The 19,872-nt window shown below is 39.4% G+C and overlaps 1 protein-coding gene across 6 annotated transcripts in view; it reads right to left on the bottom strand.

Moving 5' to 3' along the window:
- Vti1a (vesicle transport through interaction with t-SNAREs 1A) overlaps nucleotides 1-19,872 on the bottom strand; it is a 363,959-nt gene that overhangs the window by 336,101 nt on the left and 7,986 nt on the right. For all 6 annotated transcript variants that reach the window (XM_033761429.1, XM_033761430.1, XM_010634613.3 and 3 more), the window contains exons 2-3: nucleotides 13,119-13,177; nucleotides 7,386-7,496 (exon numbers count right to left, since the gene is read on the bottom strand). In XM_033761429.1, the coding sequence (XP_033617320.1) occupies nucleotides 7,386-7,496; nucleotides 13,119-13,177 (170 nt within the window). The remainder of the gene's footprint in view (nucleotides 1-7,385; nucleotides 7,497-13,118; nucleotides 13,178-19,872) is intronic.

A 19,872-nucleotide genomic window follows, 5' to 3' on the forward strand; every position in this document is an offset into this window, starting at 1 on the left:
AGCATCACAGTACACAGTACAATATCGGGGTGTGAAAAGCATTTCACGTGCCTGGTCTTCATAACCTTTGGAACCTTAGCCTGGTGCACTGCTTACTTGTTCCTTTCTTTTTCTATCACTGACCCTTGATCAGACATTTTTCATATATTTACAATTTGGTTGTCGCTCTTATTTCTGTAAGTACAAAGGTTTTAATTTTTTTTTTTTTTTGTCTTAAGAAACAATAATCTTAAACTTGCAGGGGGGGATCCTCAACTGTTTTTTTTTTCTTTTCTTTTCTTTTCTTTTTTCCCCTCCCTTCTGACTGGTTCATTTTCCTGGATCATCCTGACATGACCAAACCCTGGCAAACCACAATTAATACTGGAAAAAAGGAGAAGAGGAAACAACATCTGAAACATACGCGTTCTAAGATACAAACAGGTTACTAAATAGCGCGGTATGGAAACCTGGAGTTGGAGAGGGGAGAATGACAAGGATCATGAGCAGAACATGAAAATGGTCTCCGTCTATTTGTTTCTGCCCCGGTCTAAACAGCTCGGCGACTCCAAGGCAAGTCGTTGGTCTCCCTCTCCTCTTCCTCACCTAATCGAAAAGGGACTAGATCTGAACTCTCCTGGAGCCAGTGCTTCCACTGCATCCGAGACTACAGGAAGCCAAGGATGAACAATATTTGGCTAGAAGAGGCCTGAAATCAAGAAACATGGGATAGGCAAAGGAAGAGAGCCAAGCAAGAGTTCTGAGCATAAATAGAACATAAAGATGAATGTTACCATCTCTGCACCTCCCACAATCCAATCAGATTTCAGCCTGAATTTTAAAAAATCTTTTAGCCATTTACAATTAGATTCTGTGGGAGGTCACTATAAACACTAGATTTTTTTTTTTTTAATTTTCAGATTATCCATACAATTATACACCAAGGCACTGCACATTAAAACCACGCTGAGCTTTCCTTTCCAGTCACGGCATAGTGAGACACCAGGCTAACTTTCCAACTTTAACTAATGAACAATAAAAATGGATAAAATATGTGAAGCAATTGTTTTAAAAGTCGGACAACAGGTAGCATAGGACTGCAATCCCTTGGAGAAGAGGAAGACGTAAGGCTTTGGCTCTCTGCCTGCAGGTACAGTTCTTGGGTTGTAGCCCAGGGAGGTAGAGGCCAAACGGAAGCCAACACATGGCAGAACTTAGGAGGAGACATCGGAGTTCAGCACTGGGAGCGAAATTCAACAGCATAAGGCAAGAAGGCAGCACACAGAGAAGGAGCTCTGGAAAGAAGGAGCTCCAGAATTCTACAACACGATCCCCTGAGGTCTGTGGCTGAAAATGAATTTGCACATGCAGAGGGTGAGGCCCCATGAGAGAGAACAAGTGTTAGCAAGCACCGGGGAGACGAAGACTCAGGCGATTACCCAGTGTAGGAAGACAAAACCCGCACTAAACAGAGGCAAGAGCACTCATGGAACACTTGTCATGCAAAGGAGCCACACCTTAATTAAACATAGGACAGGTCCTACCTAACAAAGCTTCCGGGTAAGCGCAAGGGCACCGGTCTGATCAGCAGGGACCTCCTCCAGCCAGCCGAAGGAAGCGCAGATTCTCTAAGGCTTGCATTACCAACATGGTCAGTGTCACACCCACACACGCAAAAACTGGAAGATGAAAAATCTTAGCTCCTCCAAAGTTGTGTGGCCCTCCAAAGGGCCATAATACACAGATGCATAAATATAAAGTATCCCTGTGACATTAAAATTTCATCGGGGGCAGAGAAGGATGCTTAAGGAAAATAAATACCTGGGCTGGGGATACTGTTCAGGGATAAACCACTTGCCTAGCATGTGCGAGGTCCTGTGGTCAAGCCCCAGCACTAAAAAAAGGGGAAAAAGGAAAGGAATAGAATAGTTGCCTCAGAGGGTGATTAAAAAAAAAAAGATTGAGATACACTCTTTTTCTTTTTTTTTTTTTTTTCCTGGTACCCGGGATCGAACTTGGGAACTTGTACTTTCTAGGCAGGTGGTGGCACCACTGAGCTAAATCTCCTGCCCCTGTTTAAGGAAAATGTTAAAAATCTAGTTTTTCCACAACATAGGAGCTACAATATCAAGCACAGAATTTAAAAAGCACTACAATAGAAGATATTAACCACTTACCAGTCCAATTATTTAAATACAGGATAAAAAAATTGCATATTTTTGTTAAGTTTTATTACAGGAAATATAAAAATGACAATTTTATCAGATTTATTCAGTTCGGGAATTGACTGCTTGAGATGACACCTAAGCAATCTTTGGGATAGTCAGTACGTAAACAAATGTACTGACTGAGTGACACTCACAGAAGAGCAGAGCAGGAAAAACTACGATAATCACTCAGATGGAGAAACTACAAAGGCTTCCAGTAGCAGAGATGAATGCGTGGGATATTTAAGGAACAAGACTGCTAATACTTAGTGACCAATTAGCTATGGAATGTTACGGAGAAGGAAAAATTAGAGATAACTCTGAAGTGACCGGTTCTTACAGCAACTGAGCATTACTGCCTGTCTTGGTTACTTTCTCCTTGCTGAGACAAAATACCCAACATCCACGAGTTAAAGGAGGAAAGGTTTATTTTAGCTCACAGTTTGTAGAAGTTTCAGTCCAGAGTCAGCTAGCTCCAAGGCAAGGTAGTATGGCAGAGGAACACGGCAGAGGAGAAACAGTCCATGGCAGGGCAAGTAGGAAGCAGCTAGTCTTTCTTTCTCTTTTAATCCATTAAGGTACAAGCCTATTGGTTGGTTCCACCCACATCCCGGGTAGGCCTTCTGTCTTCAGTTAATACATTCAGCCACACCCAAAACTATGCTAAACCAGTCAGTGAGCTAATCCAGTATCATGCACCCATAATCCAGTTATTCCCCAAAGCCCAACCTATGAGTGCATGAAGCTTTGGGGAAACATTTAGATATAAACCATAATACTTCCTAACAGACTCTCAAGTACAGCTGTCCAGTAAGTAGTTAGAAATAGCAATCCAGAGGTGTAAAGAGATCTGCACTGGAACTATAGGTTCCTGTAAACATGCTCATTGAACCCAAAGGAGTGGCTGAGAGGGTACTGAAGAAAAGTGGAGGAAGTAGAGAAGTCTACAGAATCCAGGCATATAAAGAGCAGCAAGAGCAGAAGGGGCTGAGAAAGCACGGAAGTGGACCATGAGGTATGTATTGTCCTCTGCCTCTCCCCACAGGAATAAGTGCTGCCAAAAGTCTTGCTGTCATAAAGAGAACAGGAGAACTGATTCATGTGCAGTACACACACAGAGAGATGAAAGACTACCTCTGCTCCTTTTTCTTGAACTTCAGTATTTCTAGGTATCCACTTTAAAATGAAAAAGAAAAGAATTAAATGTAAAAAGTAAATAATCAAGTCAAGGAAATTACAGAAATATTTTCTGGACTCTATTCAAATATCTCATGTGATATGGGAAGGTAAAATGAGGAAAGCTATAAAACAAGAGTCAAAGAACCACTCACAGAGCCAGGCATGGTGGTGTATGACTGCAGTCCCAGCTACTCAGGAGGCTGAGGTAGGAGAATCACTTGAGACCAGGAGTTTGCCACCATCCTGGGTAACATAGCAAGAACCTGTCTCAGTCCTCCGGTGGCTTCTTGCCAACCAATAAAAGCCAAGTACTATAGCCTATAATGCCATAAGAGATCTTTCTTTTGCCTCCTTCATAACCACACATCTCTCTTCTTCTCTTATGTAAGCCACAGAAAACACCCTAACAAAAACAGTCACAGTGACCTTTGTGATCATTCTTTATCCATTTACTTGCTTTATTTTTCTGCAGTTATAATCTATATGCATTTGCTTATTTGTTTAGTATACTCCCTAGTAGATATTTGTTACTCCAACAGAATTTAAATTTCATGACAGCAAGAACTTTATCTTGTTCAGTGGCATGTTCCAGCACCTAGAGTGTCTGGCACACTGCAGTACTCATGAAAGTCTCGTTGGAGGGGTCTGTCATCAGTCTGAGCCTCCAGGCGTCTCATGTGTAGTGAGGATGTGACTCCATCTTGTCTGCTCTTCACACCAGCATTGAAACCATTCACGCTAAAATGCTTCGTAAACTATAAATCACTGCACAACAGACCCGGTGCTGGTGGGGAAAGATGTATGCTGATGGAAGTAGAAGAAAGCTCTGGAGATACTTTCTTGAGGGATATTCATATACTATATAGCATAAATATATATGCATAAATATGTAATGATAGCCTACAGTCTATATTTTAAATTCATAGTTGTTGCTTCCATTTTTCTTTATAATACAAATATAGCAAAGAAAAGAATACTTAGCCAAGAATATAATTTCCAAATAACTAAAATAAAGGATTCTACCCAATATTAAACTCTTTAGGAAACAAAGTAGATTGAACATTGTGTTAGATGACATAATAAGCCATAGAAATAATTCCACTTTGGGAAAAAACCTTAAAAAAGAAAAGATTAAAACTAAACAATGGGCCAGGGATTTAGCTCACTGGTTCTGCTGCCTGCCTCGCAAGCGCAAGGACTATGTTGGCATCCTAGTCCCTAGTCCCGAGAATGTGACTGTACTTGGAGATAGTGTTTTCACGGAGACAACTGCATTAAAAGGAGGGCATTATTGCAGGCCTTAATTCAACAACTGCTGTCCTTATAAGAAGAGAAAATTACGACACAGATACATGCAGAAGACTGTGAGAGACAGTGAAGAGTACCTACAAACCAAAGGAAGAGGCCTCAAGAAGAAGCCACCTTGACCTTGGACTATCAGCCTCCACAATTGTGAGAAAACAAATTTCTGCTGCTGAAGCTACTGAGACTGGTACATCGTTATGAGAGCTAAAGCAAACTAATACATTTAGTTTTTCTAAAACCCAGAAGAGGGCCGCGGATTTAGCTCAGTGGCATGGGAACAGAAACCAATCATTTATATTTCTCTTCTGAATTCAGCCTATAATGGATTCTTTTTCATTGGTAAGATCATAGTTTAATAAGGGTTTGCATCAGAGTGACTATTAATGACTTGGATCTTAAATGTCCTCCAAAGGCCCACATGGTAAATCCTCGTCTGTGGTACTATTGGGAGCTGGTGGGATCTTAGGAAGTGCTGCCTACTGGAAGGAAGTGAGGTCACTGGGGGTGTGTCCTTGAAGGGGACACTAAAATTACAGCCCCTTCCAGTCTCTCTGTTTCCTAGCTGCACGAGGTGAGCAGACCTGCTCTACCACACTCTCCACCAAGATGCCCCAAAACAGAGCCAACTGACTATGGAATGCAGCCTCTGAAACTGGGAGCCAAAATCATTCTTTCCTCCTTAAAGCTGGTTATCTCAGACATTTCACCATAGTGTCGAGAAGGTGACACAGCAACTAAGGCAGCCCATCTCAGCCTGTCAGGAAAATACTCACTGAGATAACCAATAAAGATGTGTAATAGCAAACCACCCTCTCTCCAGGCTCTGGTAGAGAAAGGTATCGGGTAGCCTATCAGGTATAACCTCCAAACGTAAAACACCTTGGGGAGAAACAGACACAGGGAGACCCTTCCTTATAAGGCCTTGACTTCCTTTAGGAAACTGAACCCCAGATTCAGAAACAAAGCTGATTTACGGGGCAGCACATGGCATCCGTCACTCACAGGTAAGGCTCAGGTCTTTCTCACCTGCATCTTTTTCTTCCTGCACCTGACATGAAATTTGTTTACTGAAATCTTAATTTCATACACTAGCCTATATAAGAGCAGTTAGCTACCATTTATATTGACTTCGTTATCCTTTTACTATTAGCAAGGTTTTTACATTTTTCAATCTGTATTTTTCTTTTTTGGTACGGGGGATCGAACTCAGGTCCTTGTGCTTGTGAGGCAGGCGGCGGAACTACTGAGCTAAATCCCCAGCCCTTTAATCTGTATTCTTACATTTTTTTTCTTTTAATTATAAAATATTATGACAGGCCGGGCATGGTGGCACATGCCTATAATCCCAGCACTCGGGAGGCTGAGGCAGGAGGATCGTTGTGAGTTCCAGACCAGCCTGGGCTATATAGTGAGTTCCATGCTCAACTACATAGTGAGACCCTGTCTCAAAAAACCAAAAACCAAAAACCAAAAACCAAAAACAAACAAAAATGTCATAAAATTTCCCATTTTAACCATTTTTAAGTGCATAGTTTAGTCATGTTAAATATACTCACATTGTTTAGCTGCTCGACAGGACTTTTTATCTTGTAAAATTGAAATTCTACGCCCATTAAACAACTGTTTTCTCTCTCCCCTCCCCTGTCTTTGGCACTTTCCATTCTACTTTTCTGTTTTTCAGAACGTGGCTACTGCAGATACCTCATGTAAGTGGACTTATAAAGCATTTGTCTTTGGACTGACTCCTTTCCTTCAGTGCAATGTTCTCAAGGTTCATCAGTGTTATAGCATATATCAGATTTCCCTTCTTTTTGAAGGCTGAGTAATATTCCATCAGGTGTAGAGTCATTTCCTTTAGCTAGTTCATCTACCGACAGACATACAGATTGCTTCCACCTCTTTGGTAGTGTGAACGTGTGGCTATAAACATAAGTGTGCAAATAACACCTTAAGGCTCTGTTTTACACTCAAATATACAACCAAAAATGAGATTTGCTTAGTTGTGTTCTTTCTACTTTAATTACCAGCAATATTAACATTATGCCTTTAAATTTATATCTTTTCAATCCCCAGTGCCAAAAATTTTTTTTTTATTTTTAAATTTGCTACAAAGTGGGTAGAGTTGAAAGCCATATATACAGGAAGAAAAAGCTAAATATTCTAATGGAATAATCAAATACATGATCACTTATTCAAATTATTAATTGCAAGTACAGGTAGTTCTTTTTTTCTTTTTGATGGTGTTATAATATGTCCCTTTTAAGACAGAATAAATCTAAAAGTTTATTCCAGGAAAAAATGCACACAGAAACTTGCATCCACAAATGAGTACATATTCTTGGGAGATTTGAGGACCCTGCAGTCCCTCCGTGGACACTGCAACTTATAGACTACACACTCTGCAAGGTCAGATACAGGGTTGTGAAATTCTAATAGATGTTAAATACCAATAAATACTATCCAAACCTAAAGGGCTAGATGATTTGGATCTATTTATGAATAATGAATCCAACGAACCTTAAATTGCATTGTAAGCTATCTCTATAGCTATCAGATCTCAAATTCATAAATCATGAAAGATGTCACTTCTCGTTTGTTGAGCCCCTGAAGGCTATGCATTTAACGATTAAGGCACAAAGAGGAAACAATACAAAACATAAGTGAAAATTCAGTTGAAAAATTAGTAAGCACAACAGAGGAAGGAATTTAACTTACAAAATCTGTTTCTAGTTTTCCCATTTCTTGCTTATAGCTTCTCATTCTGTTGCTGTACATTCCTCGACTTTGGGGTGGTATCTCTCGGACTTCCAAATCCATCTGCTCAAGCTAGAAGGGAGAGAAAGAGTATAATTTACACCATATGCTTATTGCTTATTTGACACATATTTGGAGCTGAAAGCATTTAGCTCCAAATCCTCATTTTATATTTGAGGAATCAGGCACATGGTGATGACTGCCCAGGATCAACCAACACTGAAAGTATTTCTCAGCTTATCTTTTGTTTTAGTTCAATAAGTCGCTACTGAGTACTTGACAAGAGACACACAAAGCGCCCAGCTGTTTACTTTCCCGAGAATTTCTAACAAAGCATATATAGTAATCCAAACATTTTCAATAATTTGATTTCAATATCCTTGAAAGAGTCCATCTTTGATCATGTAGTCCAACCTGGTCTGGTCTTCTTAGCAGGAATCTCTAGCATCAGGGAAGATAAGCCACATCACCAAGGCCTGTGGCTAACACATGGACGCCAGCCACTTTAGCCACTTGGTGAAATTTCCTTTGGAAGACTTTTCTGATGAGGAAAACCTCCTTCCATGTGCTGTTGGCCTCCACCCAACTCCTTATACTTTATAACCACAACGATAAGGAGTTGTATGTTTTTACAACAATATGCTAAATCACACATGACTTACTGAAGTCACACTGGGGCACTTTTTAACAACCTGTCATCATATAACACTCTGGGTAGAACACAAGAGAGTTTAACGGGCAGCGATACAGACAACTATAATGGTTCAGGACACGGGCTCAGCAGTGAGACTCCCGTGTTCACATCACAGGCTCCACTACTTAATTGATCCCTGGAAACTGAACAGGGCTCTTATCATCTCTCTGCCTTATTCTTCTCATTTCTACAAGCAGCATCTCTTTCCTAGGGCAGCTGTGAAAACTAAATTAGGTAATTCCTGTAATAGTCTTAGAACAGGTCTCTTCATCAGTAGATTAATCTTAACTGTGGTAATGGTGATACAAGGTCACAGAGGTAGCTTATTCATATTTGACATTAAAAATAAAAACCAGTAATGACAAATTGGCCCAGGGCCATGTCTTATAAGCACAACATGCAAAAATGTTGCAATGTATTTTGCTTTTCAAAGCATTCCTATCATTTATTTCTGTAATGATATAAATTTGTTACTAATAAAACTCATTGTTCAGAGTTAGAGACCAAATATAGAATATATATAAGCCAGAAAATCAGATTTCAATTAACAGACCTCAACTTTATTAAGAAACAGAGGAAAATTTTAATTGATTTAAACAGTAATCATTTAAATTATTGACAAGTCTCTGTAAATCAGTGGAACAGAATAGAGGATGTAGACATAACCCCAGGCACATTTAGTCATCTGATTTTAGACAAAGGGGCAAAAAACACGCTGGAAAAAGGACAGACTCCTTAACAAAGGATGCTGGGAAAACTGGCTATCCACATGCAGAAGATTGAAACTAGACCCATACCTCTTGCCATGTACTAAACTAAACTCAAAATGGACCAAAGTCCTTGATATCAGAACAGAAACAATCTGTTGGAAGATAAAATAAGCAAAACTCTTGAAGACATAGGTATAGGTAAATACATTTTGAACAGAACCCTGACACAAGAAATAATATCAAAGCAGGGCATGGTGGTGCATGCCTTTAATCCAGCACTTGGGAGGCTGAGGCAGGAGGATCACCATGATTTCGAGGCCAGGCTGGGCTCCACAGTGAGTTCAAGGACAGTCTGAACTACAGAGTAAAAACCTGCCTCAACAACAACAATAACAACAACAACAAAAAAAAAAAAAAAAAAAAAAAAAAAAAAAAAAAAAAAAAGAAAGAAAAGAAAAAAATCAAGAAAAAACAAGTAGGATTATATCAAAATAAAAAGCTTCTGCACAGCAAAGAAAATAATCAGAGTGAATACATAAACTATAGAATGAGAAAATCTTTTGCTAGCCACTCCTCAAAGAACTAATATCTAGAATATATAAAGAATTCAAAACAATTAGACCCCCCCCAATAAAATTTAAAAATGGGCAAGTGAAATGAACACACACTTCTTAGAAGTACAAATGGTCAATAAATACATGGGGGAAAAAAGTTCCACATCACTGCTCACGAGAAAAATGCAAACTAAAAACAACGAGATTCTATCTTACCTTAAAAAGAATGGTCATTATCAAGAAATCAAAAATAAGTGCTGGTGAGGCTGTGAGGAGAAAAAGGAACCCTTCTATATTGTTGACAAGAAGGAAAACTAGTACAACCACTATGGAAATTCCTCAAAAATCTAAAACTAGAAATTTCGTTCAACTCAGCTATTCCCCTTCTATGTACCTTTCCCAAAGACTTAAAGACATCATATTAAAGCGATATATGCACACATTTATTCACAGAAACACAATTCTAAATAGCTAAATCTTGGAAGCAGCCTATATGTCCATCAACACATGAATAGATAAGAAAATGTGGTGTTTACACAGTGTGGAATACTACTTAGCCACGAAAAATGATGACTTTGAATCATCTGTAGGAAAATGAATGCACCCAAGACCATAAAGTTAAGTGAAATATAGTGGAACCTTGGTTCACAAACAATTATTTCCATGATTCTGGTTACAAACCAAGTTAGATGAGAACCAAATCAAATTTTCCCATAAGGTCAACACTGAACCTAACCAGTGAACATGATTTGGTTCTTGTCCAATTTGGTTTATGACCAGAATTGTGTAAAGAATCAAGTTTGTGCACTGAGGTGCCACTATAAATCAGACACATAAGCACAAATAACTCATGGTTTCTCTTCTATGAGAACTCAAGATATAATTTAAGGAGCAAAATAAAAGACAGATATTATAAAATCAGGAGGTAGACGCTCTGCAAATGACAAGGAGACTCAGATCTGGAGGGAGGGGGAGAGAGGAGGGAGGCGGAGAAGATATGTCCATGTACCAACCCCCCACGATGAATGCAATTGTTACGTGCAGCAAACACTTACGAATAAGCATAAAAATAATTATTGACGTGTCTCAACGTAGCTGTGAACCACCAATAAATAAAATTGTTACCTAAAGTAATTACTTAAAGCACTTCTCTGAAATCATCAGTACATACTTAGTTCTAACAAGATGAAAAGTTTCATCCAAATCACTGCAAAAGTCCACGTAACTCCAAGTCTGAGAGTTAACTACATTTTTTGTTTAAGACATCTTACAAGGACATTTCAAATAAGATTAAAAGTAGGGGAGAAATAAAAAGGAAATACAAAAAAAAACAAATGAAGCCACATAACGTGTACATGTTCTATGCTGTCACAACAGTCATGCAGCTGGGAAGACCACTGGATAACTAAGGTGCTCACTCCGGCGACCAACAGATGAATACAAACTGACCGCTCAGCAGACACACAATTCACTCTGACAGTCAGAGTCCTCATCAAACAGGTCGTATGCAATATCACTGTCTTTACCAAGCAACTGTCAGAACTAAATAAATCAGCCAGAGGTTGTGTTGTTTTTGTGGTACTGAAGATTGAATCCAAGGCCTTAGCACTGAGCCGTGTCCCCATCTAATTTATAAATTTAACTTCTTTTTTAAATGCAACGTCTTGCTAAGTCACTGTGTTGCCCAGGCTGGGTCTGAACTTGTTCTGATCATATTAAACAAACAAAAATATGTATCTTAGCCAAAACTCCACAATTAATAATAACTAAAGATGACCATAAGCTCCGTGAGGGGAAGCTATGTTCTATACTCCTTATTATAGTAAAACCATAGCTGTCAGAACACCAGCTGTTTATCATCACAAAATAAACACAATGTCTCCAGAAGAAGGCAAACAAATCACAACAAACTCGATAGTGAAAAGCTGCTACAAGGATCTCAAGAATATGACAAGACAACTCAGGACTGAAATACTGACCAGTTGCACTATTTATGGTTTCCCTGCCACCCAGAGGGAAGAAGGGTCTTGACTGGCTGCTCGGGTACCTAAAAGTCAGTCTTTTTACGTGAAAACCAAGCAGCACAAAAGAAGCAGTTTGATATAAAAAGAAAGTAAGGTGAAAAACATTTGTCTTTAAAAAGGAAGCTTTCAAAAGAGAGGCAGATATGAGAAGTCACGGAAAGGGAGGTAAAGCTGCCATGGTACAAACACAGCGGCGGCAGCCACCAGGGCCTAACAGTGGACCTCACAGAGCCCGATGCCTAAAAGAGAATTAATAACAGAAGCAGGAGCGCAGCTCTGCAGGCCATGCCTTCCTGTGGGGGAACACAGAGGGCGTGTGCACCGTGCGGCTGGGAAGAAGAGCCTCTCTCCCCTTAATGCTCCCCAAAGCTGCAGCCCTCAGGTGCCCTCATCGCAACAAATACGCTCCAGACTCTGGCTGCCCTCTACAGTCCTTTCCTAGAGACTCATAATGTCCTTGAACTATCTAAAGGCCCAACAAGGTTCTGGAAAGAACATTCAAAGAGGAACCTCAACTCCCTAATCTGTTTAAGGTATAGTTTTCTAGGTTTTTTGACCAAGGAATGCTAATTAACAGGAACAGTTTAGGAACTGTCCTAAGTCTTTCAGTAGGTAGTCCTAGAGGAAAACCACTAAGTACCCTTCAGTACTTAGAAAAGCAGTAATAAACTCATTCGGGACCATAATGCACAGTAACAAATTGACTCACACTTGGAATACTTGGTTTCCGAGCCAAAACGGGGACACAATAACTTTTCACCCTCTTTTTTGCTCCCTATGTATGATCTTATTCCAATGAAAAAGTAGTGGATAAGCTGTAGCTCTGATTTTAGCCTATCTAGGTACAGGGTCTTACTGTACCACTTACCAGGGTATGGGACCTCGGATAAATTATGTACTCTGTTCCAGCCTCAGTCCCGTGTACAAGTCAGTGGCGAGTGCTGGGAATTGCGCCGGCCTGGTTCTCTCTTGCTCCTACGTGGCCTGCTGGCTATGCCAAGACTGCGAGTTCTAGCTACTCAGTCCAGGCCATTTTTCAAGTTCTGCTCACAGGAAGTAACTCTGACGAAAGAACTAGCACGTCCCTCTGGGACAAAGATTTGCTTCCATATTTCTATAAAGTGGCTTGTTACCGGGGTCTGTGCTCCTCTCCTGTAAGGTGCTCTGCTACTCGTGTCAGCATACTACTAGGCCTGCATCACCCCTGTGGCATCTGGGCTCAGGAACTGATGTAACCAGGCTGAAGCTCTGGCAGCTGCTGTCCTGTGTAAAATGAGTCTGTCTCTGACTTCTGTAACCATCTGTAAAGCTGTGGCAAGCTCACTCTGCTTGCAAGTAGGGGAAAGTCTCAGACCCTCCAGAGTTTCTGACAAACAGTGCTTGTCTTGCAAGGCTTTCAAGAAAGTTTAATGTTATAAAGCAAGTGATATGCTAACCACAGTGTATGGTACCTGTGTATGGTATGTCTTTACTCACACTAGCTGTTTAGCAGTCTTATGACAAAGGATTATGATGGAATAAAAATTATAGGTTGACATTTAATGAATCCCCTTTATTACAAAGAGTGAAATCTCAAGAAGCTATTAAATTTCCTTCAATTAACAAAAAGCACTAATTAGTAATGTTTCACCTTTCCACAAGCATACGGCTAGAGGAAAGCATCAGCCTAAAGCACTGTACCTTACATACAATATACTCGTTAGTCCACATACCAGTTCTTTTGCCTCTTCAAGCTGTTTCTCCACATTTGCAACCATCTGTTTCTTCTCATCTGAAACAAACAATATCAATGAATTGCTAAGGATACAAATCAATGTAATATTTTTAAGTGTCAATTTTTAAATACACTTTTCCTTTCTGACCAATCAATTATCTTAGAGCACATAAAGTAAAATGAACACATCATTCGTTGGCAGGTTAGAAACCACATTAAGCCACTAAGTCTAGGGTACCTAGCAAAACATAATCCCATGCAATGCTTAATTGTAAATAGATGCCATATATTTTAAGACAGGCTAAAAATAATTTTGTTTTCAGAGAGACCATTTCAACCCTAGCAGGTATAATGATGGCCTGGGGAATCTCCAAAGTCATAAACTGGGAAAAATTGATTTTCAAATGTAATTTTTGATCACACATAAATACATTTATAAAAATGGGGCGAGGTCATAAAATCCTTTAAAGATGGTATTTTCTTTTTTCTTTGGCACCAGGGATCGAACTTGGGACCTTGCACTTACGAGGCACCACTGAGGTAAATCCCTGGCCTAAAGATTGTATTTTCAATAAATTAAGAATAAGGTATAACAGAAGAAATATTTGAAGTCTGGACTACTAGTTTCAAACCCAAAGCCACAATTTTAGTTGCCATGTTTAGGAAGAAAGTTGAGAGAGAGATGGGTATAGGTCGTTTCTGGTTCTAACTAACTACAGCACGTTTTACTTACTTTGTCATGGTTTGGTTTCTTGTGCCAACAAATTCTTTTTCTAGGCAATGGTCTAGAAAAGTCACAAAGCTCAGAATGGGCACACCTACTGGCTGGCAAGTCCTTCAGAAAGAGATCAATCCTAAGTGATGCTGTTTACAAGGAATTATTATTCTACTAGATTCACATTAGATTTTGCTCACTCAAATTCCTTCCCTTTTTACCTCCAAACTGTGGGGCGTAAGGGGGCTGACACATAGCTGTTCTGTATATACTCTAAATTTCTCCCAAATTCCAAACACACATTTGGAATAGAATCAGCTTGATTTTCTCCTCCATGAATAAGGTAAACCCACATAAGGCCAGATTCAAATTTTAACTTAGAACTCCAAATATATATGCTTCTGGCACATCCTATTCTCTCTAAAATCTCCACACAGCTATAGAAGAACACAGTATTTTGTGATAGAATGGAATATAAAATAAGACAACCCATCTTGAATGAGAGTGAAATCATATATGTACATATCACACAGAACATCCTGATGTCTTTAAGGCATTCCATTGTTAGGAAAGTCAATATCATGGACCTCCAGGAACAATGTACATCAATTTTCTCATTAACAAAACAAAAAGGCACCTTTGACATGTATTCCCCTTTGCCACTAATACCTCTCTCCTTCATCCACAGCCAATCTTCTTGAAAGGTAGGGTAGACCATTTCCCTTTCTCCTCTGCCCTTACACTCCCATAATCCAGCTTCTGTCCCCAACATTCCACAGAAAGCACTCTAACTAGAATCTGTAAAACGGGTGTGGTGGCGCACGCCTGTAATCCCAGCACTCGGGAGGCTGAGGCAGGAAGATCCCTGGGAGTTCGAGAGCAGCCTAGGCTACATACTGAGTTCCAGGGCAATCTGATCTACATAGTGAGACCCTGTCTCTAAATAAATAAATAAATAAATAAGCTCTGTAACCATTGCTTTATGCAAACTAATAGACATTCCTGAGTTCTAGTTTTATTCATTCCTGTGGCTTTCTAACCCTATCCTGTAGCCTTCCCCGGGCTTCCAGTACACCCCGATTCTCTGATTCCCCTAAATGCTTACCCTGTCTCAGTATCCTCTCCTGGGCCTCCTCTTTTTTGGCCCATCTTTTAATTACTGGTGTTCCTTGGAGTTTAGTGTTTGCATTTCTTTTCTTGTCATTTTTAAACTATCACATAATGTGATTACAATCCTAAATCTTTGATCATTTTTAAAAATTTACAAATGTTTTAATTGCATACCCTATTTTTAAACTAGGCAAAACATACATACATATATAAAAAACACAGCTCCAAACTTCTCCCAAGTTTACTTTTAGGTATGAGTGGAAAAAGCAGGTTCTCTCCAGACTTTTGTAGTCTGAAGTGTGTGTGTGTGTGTGTGTGTGTGTCTCTCTCTCTCTCTCTCTATCTATCTATATATATATATATACATACATATATTCAGATTAACTCTTCATCAAGAAAAACATGTAATGAGACATTCTAGTGGCTGGTATCTTCTCCCAAACCAAAACAAAAAAGAATAAGAGCATGAATAGCAAAGCTGTTATGTAACATTTTCTCATTTCAGTAAATCTTCCACTACTGTTCACCTCTAATCCCATTGTTTCTACCCTTTTACACTGTGAAAGCCTGGCAAACTACTATTTGAAACTCTTCAAAAATCACCACTTCTTTGAAGTCTTCCCTAACCCAACAAAAGAGTTAATCACTTTCTCTTACAGAAAATACCTATAATGTTTACATAAACATAATGATTTATCTCTTGCAGTAACAGGTGTGATTAACATTTCAGCTTGGGAGCATTGAAAACAGATGTCTTAAAGATTTTTATAGTACTAAAAATATAGCAATAAGCCTGGCACATAGAATCAATTCTCAAAAAATGATGAATTGAATAAATAATGCAGGAAAGTACAAGCATTCACAAAAGAGGCTGTCACAGAACACTCAGACATCCCAATCTCCTTGCCTACCCCTCTCTTCAATTTTATCTTCAAAAAAATGACTGCTATCAAGAAATCAACCAATAACAAACGCTGGTAGGGTTGAGGGGAAATAGGAACCCTTCTCCATTGTTGGTGGGAGTGCAGACTGTTGCAACCACTGTGGAAATCACTATGGAGATACCTCAAACAACTAGGATTGGAAGTCCCATTTGACTCAGCTATTTCTCTGCTAGGCATCCTCCCAAAAGAATTACAAGAATCATACCATAAGGATATATGCTCACCCATGTTTATAGCAGCATAGTTTGTAATACATAAAATTTGGAAACAGCCCAATTGCCCATCAATTGGAGACTGGATAAAAAAGATGTGTTTTTTAAAAAATAAAAAGGAGTACTACTCAGCCATAAAGAATGAGAAACTAGAGACATCTATAGCTATGTGGATGCACACTGAGGCCATCTCTTAAGTGAAATTAGTCACACACGTGTAAATACCAAATAGTTTCTCTGGTGTGAAAAACAAAATGTATAATTGATATTGTGTAATAGGAAGAAAAGGTCTAAAAGAGTAGAAGTGGGAGGGGTAGGGAATGATAAAAAGGGAAAAGAAAAAATATGTGAAAAGGGAAAAGAAAAAATATGTGAAAAGGAAAAACATGGAAACAATGTCTTTGTAAACAGGGAAGGGTGGAGGAGTGAAGGAAAGGCTGGGGAATGGGGAAAAATAAGAACCAAGTTAAGTCATGCAAAGGTACAAGATCAGAATGATGAATGTAACTGTACTGCATAACTAAAATGTACCAATAAACTTAATAAAGATAAAAAAAACTGTGGCTTTGATAAGATCTCCTGATTCTAGCAGTCAAGGTTCTCCACAATCCTCACCCGAGCAATCTTTCCAACTTTATTTCCAATAAATCTTCCAGGATGTATTCTATATATTAACTAGAAAGCCTATTCATATTCATGACTAACTAAACAAATGTCACTTTTTTCTTTCACGAAACTTTTAGGCTACCATTTAGGGTTCTTAGGATGAGTGCAACAGAATTTGTTCTGCCTAATTTAAGCCAAGAAAGAGACTTTATTAGAATAACATGGGGCACTGCAAGGAGGCCCACTGTCCTGCCCCAGACTATGCTGCGGACCATGCAGGGATCCCAATCCACAGGACAGAGTCGCTAGGGGCCATAAAGATCAGAAGTTCAAGAAGATAGAGCAGCAGTGAACAGCAGAGAGAGAGCCTCTCCCAGACTTGCTGATGAAAATCGCAGCCCACTGGGAGAGTGAAGAAAGTCCTTGGACTATAGCAGTTGCTGAGTTGGTGGGATCAGCACCCCTACAGGAACCCAGACTTGCTTCAGGGAAAGGGTGGCCTGCAGAGCCTGAAGAACGTTGCAGAGTTTAAACCTGCAGGAGGTCAAGGAGCTCAACTTGGGCCTTGCAGCCAGAAACCAACCTGAATCTCAATGTACTACGGCTGGCTTACCTAGACTAATCGACTTCAATCTGCACACTGCTGCCCATGTTCCCTACCTGTGACAGCAGAGACATTCCCTGAACAGCCCCCTTTTTTGCTCCTTCTCTTTTTCTTTCTTCTTCCTCTTTCTGTACCATTTTGCTTTTTTCCCCCTTTTCTCAATCACTCTTGGTTTTCTGAGAGTGAATATGAATGAACATTTCTAGTTTTCCTGTTGCTGTTAGATTGCTCCGTTCTTGGTTTTGTTCCTTCCTTCTCTCTTTTCCTCCTGTCTTCACCAGTTTCCTGACATTTGCATGCTCTTCCTATGTCCTCTAGCCCCATTTCTAACCTTTCCCTCTCCTCCTATCTCTCTATCCCCCCCAAACTCCTTCTAAGTCTTCATCCCAAAGGGTAAATTTGCTATACTGAAGGGTTTATTTACTGCAAATATATTTCTGGTTAGTCCTTGATTTTAATCTAGTTCATCCAGTTAAAGGTGGTGAGTAATAGTTACAACAATTTGCCATTTTCTAAGCTATATTTGATAGTATGATTGATGCTGATGTATTACCTGGGGCAAGGTGATTGTTCTAATCTTCTTCCTGGTATACCAAAACTGAGACTAAGGATCATTACAAACTCAAAATCTAAAGACCAGCTACTGAAGACACCTCTGAGAAGTAACCATTCCCTAAGGGTTCTAAATACTAGCAATAAAGATACTCATAATAAGCAATATAGAATTATCAACACAGGAATTAAACCAAAACCATCAACAACAAAAAAATAAAAATGAGAAGACACCTAAACAAGTCTCAAACTCAGACTTCCAGCTCATCAAAGGCAAATCCTGGGGGAAACAAGGTGGAAAAATCTGACAATCAACCACCTGGATACCCTGAAATAATAACATGGTAAGTAACAAGAGAGATGAATGAAGCATTAGGAAAAAAATTAAAGGAGAAAAAATTTCCCAGATGGTGCCCAAAATGGAAGGCATGCCTAGAAATTCTAGAACACAAACCAAATTAAAAAAAAAAAAAATAGGGGAGCGGGCTGGGGATTTAGCTCAGTGGTTCTTTTGCCTGCCTTGCAAGTGCAAGGACCGGAGTCTGATCCCCAGTACCAAAAAAATAAAAAAATACAGGAGCTCAGGACTATGATGGAAGTCATGAATGCCCAGCAAAGGAAAGAAATAGAATTCATGAAACAGATTCAAACAGATATCCAGGAGATTAAAAGCTCCATTGGGCGGATACACAACAGAATGAGTAAATCCAGGGCCAAAATATCAGATATAGAAGACAGGGTTGCAATTAGTGATCATGAAAAGAGAGATTTCTTAAAAATAGCAAGGAAAAACGAGAAATCAGTCCAGCAGATGACACAAAGAATAGCATTAAGACTGATTGGAATCAATGAAAAAGCAAGAGATAGCACAAACGACATAAAAAACAACAACAAAAAGTTCATAGTAATGGCAGAGAACTTCCCAAGCAGAGGAAAACAATTTGACATACAGATAAATAAGGTATATAGGACTCCAACTAGCCATGATCCAAAAAAAAAAAAAAACTACACCTACACATACAATAGTCAAGATTCCAGAAAACCAATAGGACAAAATATTAAAAGCAATTGGGGGGGGGGCAAAAAACCAAAACAAAACAAAAAAAACCAATCGCAAAGGAAAGCCCATCAGAATCACAGCAGACTTCTCAACACAAACCCTCAAGTCAAGGAGAGCCCGGAATGAAGTATTTCAAATCCTAAAAGAAAACAACCTCCAACCTAGAGTAACATGGGATGGCTCACAGAGACCACCAGACACATTTTTTCTACCTTCGAAAGCTGTACATATTCGGGGTTCACTAAATACCTCCTTAAAAAAGAATCAGTCTTAGCTTTAAAAACCATACTTGCTACACTCAGAGAAACTGAAAAAGAGAAACAGCATCAATGACGACTGGAATGAATCTTGCCACTTTAGAAGTTTCCCTCTCTGAAGGGAATTAAACTAAGATTGGGGCAAAGTAATACAAGATTATTATTTTCTCCTAGAAAAAATGATGGGACTGATATGATCTTTGGTGTTCTGCAGTGTCCCTTGAAGTTTTAAGAAAAGACAAATCTAAAAAGAGATGATCTGGTGGAGAAATATGCAGGAGGGAGGATGGGGGTGTGGACTGAATAGATGGCCTTGGAAATCCCTACCAGGGCTAAGCTCTAGAAACCTCCTGGCAGCACTCATGTGTAATTCCCAAGACAGCACTCCCCTCCCACCCGGGGCATCCCTTTTACAAAGGGCATGTGCCCAGGAGCTGGACTTTTGCAACAGCACCACTAGTGGGTGTGGTGCTCCATATTTAAATTACCATACTCCACCCTTAAATCCTTTGGATGATTATTTTTTCACTCTCAGACAGTAAAAAAAGTCATAAAAATTAAATAACTTCTCCAAAGTGCAACAGCTAATAAATGTAATTCCAACAGGGTTTTCCTGAAGTAAGCATTCAATATCTATATATACTATATATAAAATGAACTGCATAAACAAACTCCCTATTTATTTTTACATA

This window comes from Fukomys damarensis, unplaced genomic scaffold (assembly GCF_012274545.1).
Source record: "Fukomys damarensis isolate Sample0158 unplaced genomic scaffold, DMR_v1.0_HiC HiC_scaffold_8, whole genome shotgun sequence".
Classification (NCBI taxonomy): domain Eukaryota; kingdom Metazoa; phylum Chordata; class Mammalia; order Rodentia; family Bathyergidae; genus Fukomys; species Fukomys damarensis.